Genomic DNA, 21,952 nt, shown 5'->3' on the forward strand with positions numbered 1-21,952 from the left:
GTCTTCACATTCGGTACTCCAATTAAACACATTGTCCTTCATCAACGGTTTGTTTAGCGGTGACGTCACTTTGGCAAAGTTCTGCACAAATCGTCGATAATATGATGCTAATCCAAGGAAACTTCGTAGTTGACTAACATCCTTTGGGCGCGGATAGTTCTTTACTGCATCAATCTTCTTCGGATTCGGTTTAATTCCATCTCGGGTCACAACATGTCCCAAGTACTTGATTTCAGTCTTACAGAAGTGACATTTCCTACGTTTCAATTTCAGTCCGGCTTTTCGAAATCGATCAAAGACCCCACGCAAATGGCGGAGATGCTCATCGAATGTTTTCGAAAACACAATGACGTCATCAAGGTAAATCAGGCATATTTCCCATTGAAGTCCAGCAAGTATTAATTCCATTAAGCGTTGAAAGGTACTTGGCGGGTTACATAATCCAAAGGCATAACATTAAATTCATAGAGTCCGTTGTATGAAACAAAGGCGGTCTTTTCTCTATCTTCCGGCCCGACCTAAATTTGCCAATATCCTGATGCTAAGTCAATAGTCGAAAAATAACGTGCTAGCCCGAGGGCATCCAGACTATCGTCGATGCGCGGCAGCAGGTAAACATCCTTCTTCGTAACATTGTTAATTTTCCTAAAATCAACCCAGAAACGTTGCGATTGGTCCGCCTTGGAAACAAGAAGAATCGGGGCCGACCATGGGCTCGTCGAAGGTCGAATAATGTCATTGTCCAACATAGACTTAATATGTTCTCGTACAACAGGTCATTGACTGGCGGGAACGCGATATGGGTGTTGCTTAATTGGAGGTTGCTCCCCAGTGTCAATACGATGTTGTACAATATTTGTCTTTCCCAAATCGTTGTCATTCTTCGCAAATATGTTGTCATATTCCAATAATAGCTCGTCCAGCTGTCTTGTCTGTTCGGCAGACAAATCTGTCGTCTCGCACAGATTCACGTGGCTCCTCGAATTACCACCATGGGGCAACACCTCATCCGGGCCGGTTGCTGGTAATTCGCCTGGGTCGCAATTTCCTCGGTCCTCGTCAAGGCACGTCTGCCTAGAACCGGCATTCACTGGGTGATCATCATTATTACACACGTCGTCATTTTCAGCACCCATATTTGCTATACACGCAATAACATTATCGTCGTCAGCAGTTTCAAACACACCAAGGTTCGTACATCTGTATATCTTTACAGGCTTATCTCTTGGGTTTACAACTAGAACAGGGGCACGCCCATTATTTACAGTCACGAAGGCCCTTGCCAAGCCAACGCCCAACTTAACATGATCACGTGGGCGCGCTTCCACAAGGCCACAATGTCCATCGTCTACATCTAAGCTGCCATGAACCTCTTTTGTGAACGGGCAGGAACTACTAAAGTTTCTAAGGCGACTACCGAACAGTCTTTCACCTAGTGAGGTGAAAGAGAGCCAGATAATGTGCTTGACGAGCTTTTGCGCGAAAAGGAGAAGATACGACATAGGGAACTCGAACATCTAAAACAGAAATCTGAGCAAGGTATGTTATTAAAAGCTAGTGAACATGTATGTATGTATGTATGTATGTATGTATGTATGTATGTATGTATGTATGTATGTATGTATGTATGTTGTATGTATGTATGTATGTATGTATGTATGTATGTATGTATGTATGTTGTATGTATGTATGTATGTATGTATGTATGTATGTATGTATGTATGTATGTATGTATGTATGTATGTATGTATGTATGTATGTATGTATGTATGTATGTATGTATGTATGTATGTATGTATGTATGTATGTATGTATGTATGTATGTATGTATGTATGTATGTATGTATGTATGTATGTATGTATGTATGTATGTATGTATGTATGTATGTATGTATGTATGTATGTATGTATGTATGTATGTATGTATGTATGTATGTATGTATGTATGTATTGTCACGTAGCGTGGTTGTGATGTGCGGCAGGGAATAGGCATCAGAGACGGCCACGGTACACAGGAATACTCTATAAAGTCGTAGTACTTTATTCAGCTGAGTAACTCTAGTTACACGGTAAACTTCTATGACCTACACTAGTCGTCAGGGTCACGGTTGAACGTCGTCTCGGGGCGTCGTCGGTAAAGTGCTTCTAACAAGTCAAAATGCACAGTTTATATTGGCTTTCAGAAACTGCAAAGTCATGGGTCTATAATTAACTAAAAACAATCGGGTCTCAGGATCTGCAAAGTCATGCGTCTATAATTAACTACGAACAATCGGCAAAGTCAAATCGCTGTTGGTTAAGTACAATGTCAAACAGGGGTAAAGGTCATCCAGGCATTGATGATAACTTCAGGAGTTGAAACAATAAAAGGTCAACGATCTCCCTTGCAGGGTTACTGTCGGTCATTACAGTCAAATTCAAAAGGTTAAATTCTAAGCATATGTATGGCTATGTTACACCTCCCAACCAAGATCGAAAAGCATCCTCGCTCGATCTACAAATCAAATAAAATCAACTTAAAATCAAATCATATATCATAATAAAAGTTTTTATGGAAAACGATGCAAAGTTCTAAGTTCACTAGTCTAGAGTTCGTTATGTCCGAGATTCATAATTAGTAATCAGTCCTTTGTCCAGTATATTGTTAGGCGGTTCCCACGTGTCATCTTTAGGGCGGTAACCTTTCCATCTGACACAATAGCGGGTTTCATGACGACCGTCCGAATTAGTTACAGTTCGGTGATCGACAATTCTCAAGGCCTGATACACATCATCAGTTTCGTTGTCATCGCCATTACTTCTGGTAGTATCAAGTATGGGATTCTCATTAACATTATCGCGATCAATAATGTCATTAGTGTCTGTTACAGTGTCATTATTTTCCGTAGGGTCAATTACAGAGTCAGTATCGGTATTTCCATTGTCAAAGTCCGGCAATTCATGTGGTCTATTGTTAGGGTCCGTATATGGTTTCATTCGATTCACATGCACAACTTGTTGCTTGCGTCGCGGATCACACGTGGCGAGGCGATAGTTCACAGGTGTTACTTTTTCCACAACACGATAAGGACCATGCCATGGGTGAAGTAACTTCGGTGATAATCCTCGTTTCCTAACAGGTGTATACAACCATATTTTATCTCCAATGTCATAGTTAATGTCCTTAGCGCGCTTGTCATACTGCATCTTCTGCTTTTGCTGCGCTAACTGAATATTATCGTTGACAAGTGGCTAAATTTCACACAATCGTTGAACCACTGTCTCACCATACTCCTTAGGGTCAGTGAAGGTCACTGTCGGCTTAGTAAGGGTAACATCAATCGGTAATCTTGGTTCTCTTCCGTACAATGTATAGAAAGGCGACTCCTTAGTCGATTCCTGCTTACATGTCCGGTACGAAAACAATGCCATTGGCAAATATAGATCCCAGTCAGTCTGATTATGACTGACGTACATACTTAATATTGTTATAATACTCCATTAAACTTTTCAACTAATCCGTCACATTCGGGTGATAAGCCGATGTGTTTACCTTTCTCGTACTCATTAATTCACAAGTCTTTTGCACCAATGTCAACAGGAAGTTTCTACCACGATCAGACAACAATGTCCGAGGCGCAGAATGTCGGGCATAATCTCATCGACTAACAGTCGGGCCATAACATCCGCAGTTGTCTTTTCAACGGCAAACGCTTCAGGCCAATGTGCAAGATAATCCGAAAACACAATAATAAAGCGATTACCTCGTTCAGTAGTTGGAAGTGGTCCTAATACGTCGACAGCTACACGATCAAAGGGGCCATCAACAGGTATAGGCTGTAACGGTGCAACTGGTAAATTCTTTGGAGTCTTTTTCGTAGAGCAGTCAACACACGATTTACACCAGTGTTCAATGTCTTTAAACATTCCAAACCAATAGAATCGTTCTTGAATCTTACTGTACGTCTTGTGGAACCCTATATGACCTGAGGTGACCTCGTCATGGCATGACATCATCACTTCGTCCTGCAGGGCGCAAGGAATGACAAGCTGTTTACGCACGTCTCTTCGCCGTCTCCCTGGGGCGGGCATCCACAGATGATACAGTACATTATCGTCGATAACATACTGGTCAGCATATAAAACAACTTTCCTAGCTGTCTTTGTATCGGTGGGAAGTTCATCATCGATCAAGTACGATATAAGCGGTTGCAAAGTCAAATCACGTCTTTGCAAGTCTCTAACTCGATCTAATTGAAGTCCAGGGCTGTCTGTCGCTGCGATGATGAAGTCACGTGCATTTTTGTCTTCATCATCGTCTTGCGGTCGTCTGGAAAGTCCATCTGCATTTCCATGTTTTGTCCCTGGACGGTGTTGAATTTCAAAGTCATATTCTTGCAAGGTCAATGACCAGCGGGCGAGTCGTCCTGTAGGCTCCTTAATAGTCATTAACCATTTCAGTGGGTTGTGGTCAGTAATAACAGTGAAGCGTCTACCATATAAGTATGGTCGGAAATGCTTAATCGACCAAATTATGGCTAGAGCTTCTTTCTCAATCGTCGAATAGTGTTTCTCATGTTTTGTCAAAGTTCGGCTAGCATAAGAAATAACAACTTCTTTCTTATCACGTACCTGTATTAAGCAAGATACAATGCCAGAGTCACACGCATCTGTATGCAGAACAAAGGGTTCATCAAAATCAGGGTATCCGAGTATTGGTGTTGAAATAAGCGCTAACTTTAAAGTGCAGAAAGCGTCTTCACATTCGGTACTCCAATTAAACACATTGTCCTTCATCAACGTTTGTTTAGCGGTGACGTCACTTTGGCAAAGTTCTGCACAAATCGTCGATAATATGATGCTAATCCAAGGAAACTTCGTAGTTGACTAACATCCTTTGGGCGCGGATAGTTCTTTACTGCATCAATCTTCTTCGGATTCGGTTTAATTCCATCTCGGTCACAACATGTCCCAAGTACTTGATTTCAGTCTTACAGAAGTGACATTTCCTACGTTTCAATTTCAGTCCGGCTTTTCGAAATCGATCAAAGACCCCACGCAAATGGCGGAGATGCTCATCGAATGTTTTCGAAAACACAATGACGTCATCAAGGTAAATCAGGCATATTTCCCATTGAAGTCCAGCAAGTATTAATTCCATAAGCGTTGAAAGGTACTTGGCGCGTTACATAATCCAAAGGGCATAACATTAAATTCATAGAGTCCGTTGTATGAAACAAAGGCGGTCTTTTCTCTATCTTCCGGCCCGACCTAAATTTGCCAATATCCTGATGCTAAGTCAATAGTCGAAAAATAACGTGCTAGCCCGAGGGCATCTAGACTATCGTCGATGCGCGGCAGCGGGTAAACATCCTTCTTCGTAACATTGTTAATTTTCCTAAAATCAACGCAGAAACGTTGCGATTGGTCCGCCTTGGAAACAAGAAGAATCGGGGCCGACCATGGGCTCGTGGAAGGTCGAATAATGTCATTGTCCAACATAGACTTAATATGTTCTCGTACAACAGGTCGTTGACTGGCGGGAACGCGATATGGGTGTTGCTTAATTGGAGGATGCTCACCAGTGTCAATACGATGTTGTACAATATTTGTCTTTCCCAAATCGTTGTCATTCTTCGCAAATACGTTGTCATATTCCAATAATAGCTCGTCCAGCTGTCTTGTCTGCTCGGCAGACAAATCTGTCGTCTCACACACATTCACGCGGCTCCTCGAATTACCACCTTTGGGCAACACCTCATCCGGGCCGGTTGCCGGTAATTCGCCTGGGTCGCAATTTCCTCGGTCCTCATCAAGGCACGTCTGCCTAGAACCGGCATTCACTGGGTGATCATCATTATTACACACGTCGTCATTTTCAGCACCCATATTTGCTATACACGCAATAACATTATCGTCGTCAGCAGTTTCAAACACACCAAGGTTCGTACATCTGTATATCTTTACAGGCTTATCTCTTGGGTTTACAACTAGAACAGGGGCACGCCCATTATTTACAGTCACGAAGGCCCTTGCCAAGCCAACGCCCAACTTAACATGATCACGTGGGCGCGCTTCCACAAGGCCACAATGTCCATCGTCTACATCTATAGCTGCCATGAACCTCTTTTGTGAACGGGCAGGAACTACTAAAGTTTCTAAGGCGACTACCGAACAGTCTTTTATACGACTTTTACTACGGCCACCATTAACTTCCAGCGGGGTATCACATCCCTCTACGGTGGCTTGTTGTTTAGTGAACATGATGTCAAGTCCGATATCATTCATTAAATCAGCTCCGATCAAACAGTCATACATGGAATTTGCGATAACATAAGCAGGATAGGGAAATTTCTTACCGGCAATCTCGAAGTCGACTTCTATTCTTCCACGATGTTTAGTTTGTTTCCTTCCAATGTTTTCACACAAATTCCAGATGTCTGCAACAGCGGTTTATTCCTCAAATTAGGCAAAGTTTGACGTATTTTTCACTTATTATCGTAGTTCCGGATCCAGTGTCCGTTAACATCTTGACATCATCATCACCAATCTTCCCGTCAATACTACAGCTATGATTAATTGTTCCAATAACATAAGTCCGTATTTCGTCCTCATTATCATCATCAGTGTCTACTTCTTTTGTATCTATTAATCCGGGGACATCATCAAATTTAACATCTGCCATCCGGGTATCCCCTCGTCCGACGGCAGTTTCTAGTTTGACAAATTCTGCTGTTGTCGTGGTTGAAATTGACTTGCTTGCTGCTGTTGTTGTGGCGGGAACCAAGTCGGTGGGTTGAATTGTGCAGGCTGCTGTGGCTGAATAAATGGATATCCAGCGGTCGGCTGCATTTGCTGGGACATTTGCGGCTGTTGTCGCTGATGTTGGCGATCAGGACAATGACGCTGCACATGCCCAACACGGTGGCAAATATTACAGATCGGCAACCCATCGGTGGTTCGCTGGTTTCTGCCGGGCGCACCTCTGTTACGTTGAAAACATCTATCTCGATTGGCTGTGCGGTTAGCTGGGGCAGATTTATCAGCAGAGTCAGAATTCTTTTCTAACGGGGCATTAAATTTCTCCATCTTTTCGTCTATCACTGACTCCATTTTCTTCATCAAAGTCTCTAACATCGATTGCATTGTATTGTCGGAAGTGGGCGGTTGTACAGCAGCCACGGTCGTGTCTTCTTGGCTGGCTGATTTAGCACTGAAGGGGTCTAATGTGGAGAATAACAAAACATCACTCTTACCGTTGACAAGTTCTTCGTTGCATTCTTCGGCTTTTGCGACACGTACGGCCTTTTCAAATGTAGCAGGGTCTTTTGACATCACCATTCGCTTCAGAGACGGGCGCAATCCATGGATGAAATGTTCTCTCTCATGAGCTCAGACTGAAACTCACGGGGCATATCCATGTGAGCGCGCAGAGTCAGTCGCTGTATAATTCTAGCGAATTACTCCACAGGCTTACCTGGTTTCTGATTGCGATTATACAGTTCGTTGTAGAAAAGTCTCTGAGTTTCTTTTGGCAGGAAATTTTCTCTCAGGGCCTCAGTAACACGGTCATAGTCGTACTGGATTTGATCGTCTAAGTCGTTCCAAAAGTCGGCTGCAAATTCTCGTAGATAGGCGGGCAAAATCTCGGCCTTGCGTTCGTCTGACCACCTATTAGCCCTGGCAGCTCGATCAAATTCTTTCAGAAAAGTTTCAACGTCGTCACCAAGTCTTCCATAAAATTTTGATGGAGTTACAACAGTTCGGGCTTCGGTATATCCGGCCATATCAGGATATCTTGAAGCAGGAGTGTCGATTGATCGTTGTCTACGGCCTGGCATTATAATACTAGCAATGTTCGAGCAACAGAAATGTACGTACCAATCCTTTGAACGATGAGCGGCACCAAAATATCACGTCGAGCAGAAGGCACTGGCTTGAGTCGATCCGAACCGCTGCACACCAAATATGTCACGTAGCGTGGTTGTGATGTACTGGCAGGGAAGAGTATAAGAGACGGCCACGGTACACAGAAATACTCTATAAAGTCGTAGTACTTTATTCAGCTGAGTAACTCTAGTTACACGGTAAACTTCTATGACCTACACTAGTCGTCAGGGTCACGGTTGAACGTCGTCTCGGGGCGTCGTCGGTAAAGTGCGTCTAACAAGTCAAAATGCACAGTTTATATTGGCTTTCAGAAACTGCAAAGTCATGGGTCTATAATTAACTAAAAACAATCGGGTCTCAGGATCTGCAAAGTCATGCGTCTATAATTAACTACGAACAATTGGCAAAGTCAAATCGCTCTTGGTTAAGTACAATGTCAAACAGGGGTAAAGGTCGTCCAGGCATTGATGATAACTTCAGGAGTTGAAACAATAAAAGGTCAACGATCTCCCGTGCAGGGTTACTGTCGGTCATTACAGTCAAATTCAAAAGGTTAAATTCTAAGCATATGTATGGCTACGTTACAGTATGTATGTATGTATGTATGTATGTATGTATGTTTGTATGTGTGTATGTATGTTTGTATGTGTGTATGTATGTTGTGTGTGTGCATATATATATATATATATATATATATATATATATATATATATATATATATATATATATATATATATATATATAAGTATATAGATGTCCTCGTGGGAAATTACAGTGCTCAATGCCAAAGCAGAGCGTTATAAATAAACAGATTACTTCAAGTACAAAGTAATGAAATCTATTACTTAAGTTTCATGCATCTTGCAATCCTCAGATAGAGTGAAAGGATTACTAGCTCGGCACTCTTACATATATGATTGGGACGAACCATTCTATTTGTAGGTGGTGTTAAAATTCGATAAATAATATTTGTTTTGGTGGCGACATTTTGAAACCAACTCAGAGCGTGTGTTTGATTGATTTTGCGAGAGTATATACTTCAATTTCTGATGATGTGGTTGATATCATAATGAACTCGAGGAAGACCCTCCTCTTTGACGACATAACACCCTGGATTAAAAGATAGAATAAGGATTTATTCGATGTGACGATGGGCAGCTTCCATGGTGCTGAGATATGCCAACTGGTGGGTCTGTATATACCTAGCACACTCGCCAAGAAATATGATAACAATCATATCGGCTTATAACGGGATGACGGGCTTGGTGTACTAAAAAATATCACGGCCAGCAAGGCAGATAAGATTAGAAAGGAAATCACAAAGATATTTCGTGACATAGGCCTCAAAATCACGATTGAGAAACCAGAAGATAACAACTTCTTGGATATTTAGATATTATTCCCTAATATTTTTCTTCGTTCAGCGAAGGAAAATACGAGTGACGTAATGACCGTGTCACCACGAGTCGAAGACGAGTGGTGACACGGTCATTACGTCACGAGTATTTTCCGAGCTGAATGAAGAAAAATATTAGGGAATAATATACTTATCACATGCACAAGCCAATAATTTGTTATTTTTTGCAAAATAAAATAAGTTTTCCATGACGATTCCGCGTTTAAACTTTTGAACTACTTTAGGAATAAATATCAGTACGCCGTGCACAAGTTGTCAATCATTTCCAGTCGTCCGTCGTGTGCATTTGCGCTCACGTTCGTTCATGTGTGGAGCAAATGACAGCTCTCGGTCTACATGTAGGCTACCTTCCGCAAAGTTATACTCTATTTCAAAGATAGTATAGTCCTAGAAATGTATCACAGACGAAGATACGCTATTTTTTGGGAACAAATATCGACTGAATCTCGATGGCGCGAACATTGTAAACGTCGCACCTGACCCTGTTTGCAATGCGTACGGAACCCACAGTATACGCGACCAGCTTCGAGTTCGTTGTTTCCGCAAATTATTCACGTAATTCCTTCGGAATATACAGGCGGTACACTCTTGTGTTTACATTGTTCGGATTAGTAATGTCGTAGTCTGTGAAAATATCGATTTCATTACATGACTTTTGATCGTGGGAGAAAAATCGGCCACCATGTTGTTTGTTTACATATTTACGAGCACACCGAAGATCGACCAAAAAAAAAAGGTCCGACGCACCAAAATTGATGACATAGACGCGGGCTGTCGTGACGTAGAACGACCAGAGAATAAATCCCGTATTTTTGTTCGGAGACTACAAACTTGGCTTGTGCATGTGATAAGGCATTTAATCTGAACGACGGCAAGTTCTATCCGTATCGTAAACCAAACGACCAAACAATGTATGTCCATAGGCAGTCTAATTACTCGCCAGCTATTATTAAACACATACCTGACGCAATAAGCAAACGCATCTCAACAATATCTAGTGATAAGGGCATCTTTGATAAATATAAAGGTCAATACAATACGGCGCTAAAGGCAAGTGGTTACACCGAACAAATTGAATTTGCCAAGACCAACCAATCAGCAAGGAGAAACAATAACAGGAAACGTCATATCACGTGGTTCAACCCCCCTTTCAGCAAGAACGTGGAAACTAACATCAGCAGGAAATTTCTTCAACTTGTTGACAAACATTTTCCAAAGGGGTCTAAACTTCACAAGATCTTCAACAGAAACACAATTAAAGTGAGTTATAGCTGTATGAAGAATATGACAAGTATAATCAAATCGCATAATTAGAGGGTAATCTCCGGAGAACAGTGTAAGGACCAACCAGCTGATTGTAATTGCAGGGTTAAGTCGGCATGCCCCTTGAAGGGTAACTGTCAAGTCAAAGGCGTGGTGTACAAGGCCAAAGTATCAACGGAGGACAACGGAGAGAGGGTTTACATCTACCTCACTGATAACACCTTCAAGACGCGCTACACTAACCATATGAAATCGTTCCGTAACGAGAGATACAAAACGACACAGAGATGTCAAAATTGTATGGAATTTTAGAAATAGGGGCCAGTCTTCGACATTTCATGGTCAATCATTGATAAGGCATTAAGCTTCTCTAACATGAACTAGCGATGTAATCTTTGTATATTAGAAAGCTGCACATTATCAATGCTGACAAATATACACTGTTAAACAAACGCTCTGAGTTGGTTTCAAAATGTCACCACCAAAACAAATATTATTTTAACACCACCTACAAATAGAATGGTTCGTCCCAGTCATATATGTAAGAGTGTCGAGCTAGTAATCCTTTCACTTCTATCTGAGGATTGAAAGATGCATGAAACTTAAGTAATAGATTTCTTGAAGGTGTTATCAAAGAGGTCGATGTAAACCCTCTCTCCGTTGTCCTCCGTTGATACTTTGGCCTTGTACACCACGCCTTTGACTTGACAGTTACCCTTCAAGGGGCATGCCGACTTAACCCTGCAATTACAATCAGCTGGTTGTCCTTGCGCTGTTCTCCGGTGATTGTACTTGAAGTATATATATATATATATATATATATATATATATATATATATATATATATATATATATATATATATATATATATATATATATATATATTATATATATATATATATATATATATATATTTGAAAATAAATCATTCTATTCAGTCACACAGAGTCTTTATTCTTCAAAGTTTTACTTTTACAAGAATGTGAAAAGTTAGGAAATCAAGCATTGTGACCCGATCTTTTTTCTTTAATATTGATTTTTTCTCATATGCCAGAATTCAAAAATCCCTGATAAGTTTCAAGTTTCCTGGTCTTCCATATCATGTGTTGCTCTCTGGTCTGATCTTGAGCATATTTCACTGTCATGAGCGCATTTGACCTAAACTCTTCATCAACTGCACAGGAGTCAGAGCTACCTCTGTCACAGTGCCATATGCAGTGACAGTGACACTGCAGTAGCAAGGCAGTAGCTGTATTATCATTATTTTGACAATATTTTTGTTCAGTTTATACAACTATATTCTTGTTTTACTCCCTACAGCATGTTGAACTGTCTAGTTTTCAGCTCGCCAACACAGCCCTCATATGTGTACTGTGCATTTGTATCATTGACTAATGACCTTCAGTCTAAGCTCTAATCCAATTATCATCCATATTTTTTATAGATACAGGCTTTCTCTTCAAACTGAATATTGTGTATTTCAGCAAAATCAAAATAATACGACAAATCATGCCTGTTTAGGTTTTTTCGAGATGAAAGTCATGAAATGTGACAAAATTGTTCTAGATTTTGTTTATTGTTACTAACATTAGAAAACTTAGATGACATAAAAATGTTTTTCATTTTCCACTGAATTAACTGACAAACCTTGGAATTGAAAAATGTAAAAGTAAAAAGGACCAAAATATTTTCAAGCCGCCCCCATAGGCAGTGCAAAACTTTAAAGTCCCCCTCCGCTACCCCCAAATTTTCAAATCCGCCACCCTTAATGCCTCCAGCCCTCTCATCCTTTTTTGCGAACGCAGCCTAATTCGAATTTTTCAAGAGATTGCACCTGAAGAGTAGAAAATCTTGCATTACAAATTCGCAAAATGTCAGTGACGTACTATCTTTCACATATTACCGCCTTTGGGAAGTGCTCTAGGAAAAACAGATTTAATCTGCTTTCATGTGGGGGATGATTGCTACCACTCATATACATTAGGGATGCTTATATTCCCTAATGCAACTTGCAACATTACCATGAGGCGTGTGTGCTATAACTGCTTTCTGTTAAATCTAAAACATTAACGTAAAGCGCAAGTTTATGCACTTGGTTGATAAATCTTTCCTTTTTGTACAGATTGTACTTTGAAGTTTCAACAACACACATCTTCAGATGACCCTGAGTCACCACAGATGACTGCTGTACACTTACTTGGAGATGAAGAGATAACAGAAAAAAATGAAGAACTCGAGGCAAAAATCAGCAAACTCGTGATAAGCAGTAAATAGTACGCTCAAGATATAGGGAGAAGGGGCAAGGAAGAGACATTTTAAGATCTATGGAACTTGAGAAAGACAGAGTAGCTGAACGTGAATAAACCCACTTTTCAGTGATTTTCTGCAGATGAAGACGGAGACACAAGACCTGGTGACCAACAATCCTCAAGTGGTGTTGAAAACTGAGAAGTTATCAGCGTATGCAGATCATATCGTTGGTGATGCAGAAATCCCTGAAGAAACAAAAGAAGTGTACCTGGATGTGCGACGGGCTGAGAACGGTTAGTTTTAGTCATGTTGATGATGTGTCCTTGTTAGTTTGTGATTTTCATTCCCATACTGAAAGTAGAGTAATGTTGTGTATGCATGTATACCATACCAGTGCAGAAAGCTACTGATTACAGCTAGCTGTTCTAAATAATTCCAAAATGACCATGTAGAAAAATTTGAGGAAAAATAGCAATGCTCAATCATGACAGTAATCCGCATCAAGTGACCTGAGGGCTAATAGAGCCCCATGTTATAAGTACAGAATAGCTACTAGTGACACAGTGTTGATGAAGGTGGAATTCTTTGATAGCGCATCTAAGGTTGGCCTGACAAAAAATGGCAAAAATATCTATAAAAACACAATTGCAGATCTCATCATAATTTGAACATGGCACATGAAGACCATCCCTTATAACATGCCTAACAAATATCAAAGCTATCTCATAAGCAGTTTCCGAGAAACATCTTTTCTTCTCCAAAATGGCAAAAGTTGCCCCAAATGCAGATTTCATCATAGTTTTGATTTTTTAAGTATAGCCATCCAGTTTCAGTGTTCAAAATTATTCTTGGAAAGAAACAAGATTCGCTGCATGGTTTCATTCTCTGAAGTTATTTAACTGTAAATCAGTGAGGATAAAAGTATAATTATCTGTCACATGAACATCTTGCCTTTGCAACTCTATGCATGTTTGTCTTATTGTAAATCGAGCTCAGAGAGGGCAATGGACAATATTACTTATATATCAGAGATATTGTCAAATTTGTCAGGGAAAATATTGAATAGCTTACTGTAGTCTACCATGAAAGGTGAAGAAATAATTTTTGTGAAATTTCAATATCATAATTGTTGCCCACATCGAACTTTCAAACACCCTATTGGAATAAAGTACATTTGTATCAATTGCCAAACACTTATAAGAGCACAGACTTAGTTTAGCATTGTAAAAAATCATTCATAGATTTCTCATAGACTCCAATGTATAGTGAAACAAGATTTTGGTTGAAAATCCAAAATGAAATCTTTCAAACACAAACGCACCTGTAAGTATCCTATTCTAGTTAAATAAAGTTATGTCACGTATTGAATGTCTATATATGCACAAATATTGCAAGTTTGACATTGCAAAAAAATATTTTAATTTTTTCATAGACTTTTATGTATAGTGAATCAGCATTTTTGATGGAATTCCAAAATCAAATTTCTTATACAGATACAAGTTGTAATCATCCAAATCTAATCAAGTATCATTACGTCAATTATCCAAGGTCCATATATGCACAAATATTGCAAGCTTTGGATTGGACAAAATTATTCATAGTTTTCTCATAGACTCCCATGTATATTGAATCAACTTTGTTTCTATTATTGTTTTATTTGACTTTATTTAATGAGTAGCCTGGTAAACCCTAGAGAGAGTTTACCTCCAAAGGCCTCTCGAAATTACAACAAATTTAAAAACAAAAAACAAAAAAAAACATAAAAATAATTTTAAAAGTACGAAAACAAACAACCATATAAAAACTGCCACAGTTAACCGGAAAAACATGAAAATTTAAAATTCTCCCCAGTATTGATTTAAATTACTGCTTTTAAAAGAGACAAGTGTCTCAGAAGATTTGACTTCTGTTTTCAACTTATTCCATCTCATAGCTCCGTGTACTGACCATGTGTTTTTAAAAACATTCAATTTGGCTCGTGGGATATCAAGGTTATTTTGGGAGCTAGCTCTGGTCACACGGCTATGACACTGATTGACATATTGAAACAATTCCTTCATATACAATAGGGCTAGCTAATCCTTTCGAGGATCTAAACACTAAACACATATTTTAGTATAAGTCCTATCAGGAAAAGGCATAATAAACAATGATCTAAACATTAATATTCCGTTCGTAAGGTATTTATTATATCTTGGTGCCCATCATAACACGTACAGTGTGTTTCTGTAATTTGAATAACTTGTTTATATTTGCACTAGTTCCCCATGCACTGCAACAATAGTCCAAATGGGAAAGTATATAGGCATTGTAAAATGTTCTTCTAGTGCTTAAAGGTATACTGTCACCTGTTACAATTTTGCCAGTTTCCATAGAAAGAGAAAATCTAACCAATCATAGATTTTAAGCGAGTGGCCGCTTTTAAAAAACAGCGCCCTCAAATGGGCATTTCAAGCTTTATAAAGCCCCTGTAGCTGTCACTCTTGAAATTTGTTGACCTGGAAAGGCTTTCCATCTTCTCCAAATTTCCTTTAGGAGCCACTGCACCCAACCAGCATATTTTGTTCCAAAATCACTTTTTTGCAAATATTTATTCAATTTAATTAATTTGTTAAGATTAAGACATTATTTGGCTTCACCTTGTAACTTGTCAAGCAATCGAAAGTTGTGAGGTAAAGAAGTGTAAATTTATGCAAATGTATGCAACTCACCCAATTTTCTGGCTTCTTTTTTTTCCTCCAAATTTCGAAATTTCTGAGGAATTTAACTCCTCTCTGGTTGGGTCAAATTTTCTTAAATTTTCACATTATGTTCTTTAAATGCTATATAACAAAACGACTATTTTGTTTGGCAATAAAGTTCTTACATTTTGAATAAGAGGCATTTTAATTTTGCTTATCATGATTTTAATCAATTTTTTGAGTGTCAGTCTTTCAACCCTTGCCATTTTAGAATGAGGATAGATAATGCCAAATAAAATAGTCGTTTTTTCTACATATACTCTTCTTTCAAGTGAAATATTACATTTCAGAAAATAGTATCAAGTTTTTGACTTAAATTAATTTTTATCATTAATACCAAAATTGAGGTTTTTTACCCCAAATATACACCCGCTTCATCCTTTGAGTAAATTACTGCTACCATACTAAACTTTAGAGTCTCTGCTATTTGAAAATATATAGTATGGTGGGGTTCCTTGTCGTGTCTGATGACAAATATTGCTTTGAAAAAAACTGTGTTGGCAACATGCAGCTCCACCTTAAATTCTACAAATTTAAAGGATATGGTCTTTTATTACTGAAAAATTGGAGTAGTAAATTTAAATTTTAACCGTTATTTTTGATTTTCACCACTTTTAAAAACTGGTAATATAACAAAGAAAATAAAGCATGTGATGTCACAGTGGAAAACATTCAGCACTATGCATAGTATTTGACTACTCTGTTGTTTCTGTGAAGATTTCCATGCATATATGCACAACGTACAGTGTTTTTATTTTTTTTTGCATGAGGGCGCCATTTTATGTTTTGGCACACATATATTATTTATCTTACTAAAATTTCACATGCAGTCCCAATGGACAGTTTATACTTGCATAAAACGCCTGAATGAGTACATTCCCACGAACTTGTGTTATTTTGGGACGTAAAATCACAAAAATAATACTAAATGATACAGCTATTAGGTCTTTAAGAAGTACATCATGGTTCAACAGGTCAAAAGCCTTGCCTAAATCTATAACCAGTTATGAACTGAAAACACTCATGTGTTTCATTATATATTGCAGTTGGGTGTAAATCTAAACTTTTGCCTCATGTTTGCAACTTCACTGTGACTGAAAGTGTTATGATCAAGATTATGAACAATATTCACCACAGATGCGAAGGTCATTAAGTAACTAAATATGTAATTAGCTGTCATAAAAATACTAAATTTCTTTGACTGCTGTCATTGTAATGCCACTTTATATAGCAAGTGTAATTACCTGTAGCCAAATCATTGACAAGTTATATATGCAAAACTGTGAAAGCTCATTAGATATTGAAATTATAAATTAGGTGACAGGAACATGTGAAATGACTTTCAATATTGTTTTAACCTGGTATATTCATCAATGTACATAGCATGTTTTTGCCAACTTTGATCAAGTAAATCCCAGTATTTAGAACAGATCATTAAAAATGCAAATTAGGAATTGGCTGAAGAAAAAAAGCTTACTGACTTTCAATAATGTTGTATCATAGTATCTTTAGTGTATATAGCAAGATGCGTCAACTTCGGTCTGGTCAATTCAGATAAATATCCCTTATTAAGAAAGTTCATTAAAGATGCAAATTAGGAATTGGCTGAAGTAAAAATGCTTAATGACTTTAAAGAATGTTGTATCATAGTAACTTCAATATATGTCACAAGTTTCATCAACTTTGGTCGAGTGAATTAAAACATATATCCCTAATTAGGAAAGTTCGTTAAATGTGCAAATTAGCAACTATTTTTCATCACATCACTTAATGGTTCCCACTGCTGATATATCTTGATTTGATCCACATTTGTATCTCATCAAATTGTGTGTAGTCCCTCTAAATGTATAGCCATTTTTTTCTAAAATCATTAATTATGCAAATAGGAGCAAAAAGTAAGCAAGCCACAACCACCACAACTAATCAGTTCTTGCCATTTGTAAACTCTATCTATGTACCAGATTAGATTCTGATCTTATGAGTGGCTTTTGAGATATCGCGCGCACAGACAGACAGACACAAAGACAAACACACAGACAAACAGACAGACATCGCTGCGACATCAGCCCACATGTGTGAACATGTGAGCTAAAAATTGCACCATTTAGCTCACCATTATCCATAAGCCTTGACCAGGTTTGAACCATTTTACGACTAGTAGAAGGCAATGAAATCCAAAAATCACTTTTTATATACACATGCACTTTTACCTTCAACTTCAAGCAAATAGATTTACATGAATCAGCAAACATATTTAAATGTACTGACATAGTTTGTTTTTTATTGGAACACTGTTAATAGTTTGCCCAACAGACTCCCATATATTATATTTTGATATTTTAGGATGAAGCACTATATTCAAGCCACATTTTGCCTTCTACTTGTTGTGATCATCTCCCCTCACCCCCGGGGCATGCCTGAAATCTCATGACCCTTCAAAATGCTTGTTGCAAGCCACCTGTTAATTCAGTTCACTTCCTTTGAGGGGATTTCAAAATTAAAGCAAGTTAGAATGGGGATTTGAATACACAGCGAGTCTGTCAGTGGGGTCATTTGAAATATGTAAGAACTTTTTTGATTCTATCATCCCCCATCCAGAGGTGTTGTGAATGCAGCGTTATACTCAAGCAGTTTTGAGGGATCCTGAAACTTTTGTCATCTTAAAAAGGGGGGGGGGTCATCAATTTTTGTTGCAATGGGTAGTTGGGAGAGTCACTTATTTTGACGGATGCCCAGGAAGAATTTGCCCCCCCCCCCCACCAAAATACCTAAATGCACCCTAAGAAGTGCATATGTGTGAAACAAAAATGATATAGCAATTTCACAAAAATCTAAAGTAATCATTTGCTGGAATTCAATGTGGGCAAACTGAACTATTTTGTCACGCAAGGCAAATGTATTTTTAGGCATGGAACTTGTGGTGGTAAACTCTATACAGTGTTACATACATAGAACAATTATCAGGAGTGATATTGGTGGGCTCTTTGCTAAGTATATAGGGTCAGGTCTGTATGCCAATGGAGCGGTTATCATGTGCATTCAAGTGTTAATAAGAAGGAATTTGCTTCTGTGTGTACGTTTCGAAAGAAATTTTGTGTGTTTGTTTTGCAGTGTTGACTTGTCTGAAGGGATAACATGCAATATCTGTGTAATGCAGAGAGCTACGGCGGTTTTGTTTAGGTTGAGTTGTGCTGGGCACTGTCAATAGTGGTGTTGTATTTTGTGTTGTTGTTCTTGCGGGTAAATATGTACTTTGAGAGTTTCATGCTGTATCTGTGTTTGGATTTTTGTACGTATGTTTGTGGTATGTATAATCTTGTTTTAAAAGTTGAGTCTGTAAGTATGATGAAGTGTTTAGCATCATGGCTGGCAATAACTGTGGCTATTTGTAGACTACTGAGGATGTAAGGCAGTTTCAGGATAATGGGCGATTTTCTTTTTTTGCGTCGGTTAATTGCATGACTTAGTGGCTGGTTTATTCTCGTTGTGTAGGAGATGGTCGTTATGGGCTCTGATGACTCTACCCATATTTCTTGTACAGCTGTAACTTTCACATTGTTTTTTAATATTGATGATCTTGTCTATATGGATGTCCTCTGGGGAAGTGGAATTTATTGAGGTTTAGGAGTCTTCTGCCCATGTTGGTTTTTATTGATTTATTGAATGGTGGGTTATACCAAATTTTCTGCTAGCTTTGTGATATCTTGGGGGTGTTGCCATGCAGTCAGTGATTGGCTATGGTGTCCACTCCTCCTGAGTGCTATTTTATATTCAGGGGAGGCCATTTTGAATGTAGCTTTGCAGTCTGAGGTGCTGGATTTCCTTTTGTGACTGAGATTGGTATTTGTTTCAGAATGGGTGGTGGATGGTTGGATTATATATGTACGTAGCGCAGCTGGTTACTTGCTTTGCTGTAACTTGTGTAAGGTTGAAATGTTTTTGTTTTGCAGGTTGAATGTTACATTAAGGTAGTACGCACCTCAAAAAGTGAAAGATTTAAACTTTTGCCCAAACTTTGCTGAATGAAACTGTCAACATTCTCTAACCAAATGAACATAAAACTCAGGGGTCACCGTGCAAAAAGTTTGGAACTAGCAAAACAATTTATTCAACATTTTGCATGTTTCAAATTCAAAATGGCTGCCATTCCTGTGTTAACTCTATGGGGGAAAATGGAATTTTTGATTTTTGAAAAGCTAAGACTGTAAAAGTTTTTCTTTCTCCAAGAGCTTTAAAATGAGCCCCCAAAAGTGGTAAATCAGAGAAAACTGTAGAAATTTGAGAGTCTATTTGTCCCTGAGGCGTACGGAAATCTGTAATCATGTTTGCTTGTGGTGATGCACAGGTCAAATGAATGGAAAATGGACACAATGTCTTTCCTCATTTTATCACACTGCCTTGGTTATCTGCTGTTTATGACTGTGGGGCTGCCATCTTGAGAGGCCAACGTAGGTCTTCCCGGCGGTATTTGCTGAGTGATGAGAGAGGGGATGTATGATCTGACAAGTTGAATATTTTGCATATATATATATATATATATATATATATATATATATATATATATATATATGTGTGTGTGTGTGTGTGTGTGTGTTTGTGTGTGTGTGTGTGTTTGTGTGCACACACACATGCATACATACATACATACATACATACATACATACATACATACATACATACATACATACATACATACATACATACATACATACATACATACATTATGGTGACAGACATACAGGAGCTGCAAACAATTCCTTGATTCCAATTTCTCAAACAAGTCTAACAACAACATCACAAATTAAGAATAGAATGCCAAGATGCCAAGTTTGCGTTGTTAAGTAGACAGTAGTTTTTGAAAAAGCATGTGCATGCTTTTTTTCGGGGGGGGGGGGCTTTAAAATTCAGTGAAGCTGAAAGGGGAGACTTGAAAATATAATGTGACTCAGTGGAAATGTCATAACGGAATAGTTTTTTTGTGAGACTAATAGTAACAGGCCAAAATCGACCAAGACGTTTGTTGTACAAAATACAACCAGTGAGTAAATGATATTTACATGAAATCCGAGCACGTTCATTTTTAGCATCAATGCAATTTTGCCAGCTACTTGTCAGGGCTGTTATTACTGGCAGTTACACTATTGTCAGGCTGTACAGAACCCTTGGAAAAAAGTTTTATAGGACCTATGGACTGTACATGTGATGTTTAATGTGAATTACATCTGTAATATTTTCTTATCCTGAAGCTCTAGGAAAGTCTGGTGCTCGGTTTGTCATCATGGTCTGTACCTCTATGGCCATGTTTGTCATCAAATCAAAACAAAGTGGTCTTTCCCAGAGTTAAAGGTATAAAAATGAGTAAACAGTTTTGTTGAACAAAGAGTGTAAATTTCAAACTTTCATTTAAAATGCAGTTGTCATTATTAATGGCCAGGGGAGGGTTCAGGGGAGGGTTCAGAAGAATTGCCTCGGGCATTAAAATATTTTGAGTACTGTTGTTCCTCGCATGCTTATATTCAATACCCTCCCCTTGATGACTCTCACTTTTTGTGTTACCTCCTGCTACAATTCACAAACACTTGCATGGCCATAAGAATACACATGCACACACATACATACATTGTGTGAATTTTTAATTTATATATATATATCTATCTACACACAAACACACACACACACACACACACACACACACACACACATATATATATATATATATATATATATATATATATATATATATAATTTGCCAAGCATGTATTTATGTATGTATGTATGTATGTATGTATGTATGTATCTATCTATCTATCTATCTATCTATCTATCTATCTATCTATCTATCTATCTCTGCATGAATCGTGCTTGCACGATTGTATGCATACATGAATGTATAATAGTATATATGTTGTATGTATGTATGTATGTATGTATGTATGTATGTATGTATGTATGTATGTATGTATGTATGTATGTATGTATGTATGTATGTATGTATGTATGTATGTATGTATGTATGTATGTGTGTGTGTGTGTGTATGTATGTATGCATGTATGTATACGAAGTATGCAGTTCAAGTTGTCCGATACAAAGTGCTCAATACAAAAGTAGAGCAAGATATATGATTGCTGGAGAAATGAGTTTACAATTTCATCTCAACAACGTTGTTTTGTGAGGCACGAAACTTACTTGTCAGAGACTAAACCGGTGTGAATACACATCTACATTGGGTACATATCACTGATTATGCATAATCAGAAGAATTGCCTCGGGCATTCAAAGATTTTTAGTAGCATGGTTCCTCACCTGTGAATTTTCAATACCCTACCCTTGATGACTTACTTTTTGTGTTACCCCCTGCCATAATTCAGACACATTTGCATACACATGAATTAGTACAGTAACTTGGTGTCA

The 21,952-nt window shown here is 38.3% G+C and overlaps 1 protein-coding gene across 2 annotated transcripts in view; it reads left to right on the forward strand.

Annotated features, from left to right (window-relative positions):
- Positions 1-1,462: 1,462 nt before the first annotated feature.
- Positions 1,463-21,952, forward strand: part of LOC139129402 (E3 ubiquitin-protein ligase TRIM71-like) — a 143,683-nt gene continuing 123,193 nt past the window's right edge. The window contains exons 1-2 of one of the 2 annotated variants that reach the window (XM_070695030.1): positions 1,463-1,539; positions 12,672-13,092. In XM_070695030.1, coding sequence (XP_070551131.1) covers positions 12,939-13,092 — 154 coding nt within the window. In that variant the 5' untranslated portion in view covers positions 1,463-1,539; positions 12,672-12,938. The remainder of the gene's footprint in view (positions 1,540-12,671; positions 13,093-21,952) is intronic. The other variant, XM_070695031.1, reaches the window with a different exon arrangement.

This window comes from Ptychodera flava, chromosome 3, assembly GCF_041260155.1.
Source record: "Ptychodera flava strain L36383 chromosome 3, AS_Pfla_20210202, whole genome shotgun sequence".
NCBI lineage: Eukaryota > Metazoa > Hemichordata > Enteropneusta > Ptychoderidae > Ptychodera > Ptychodera flava.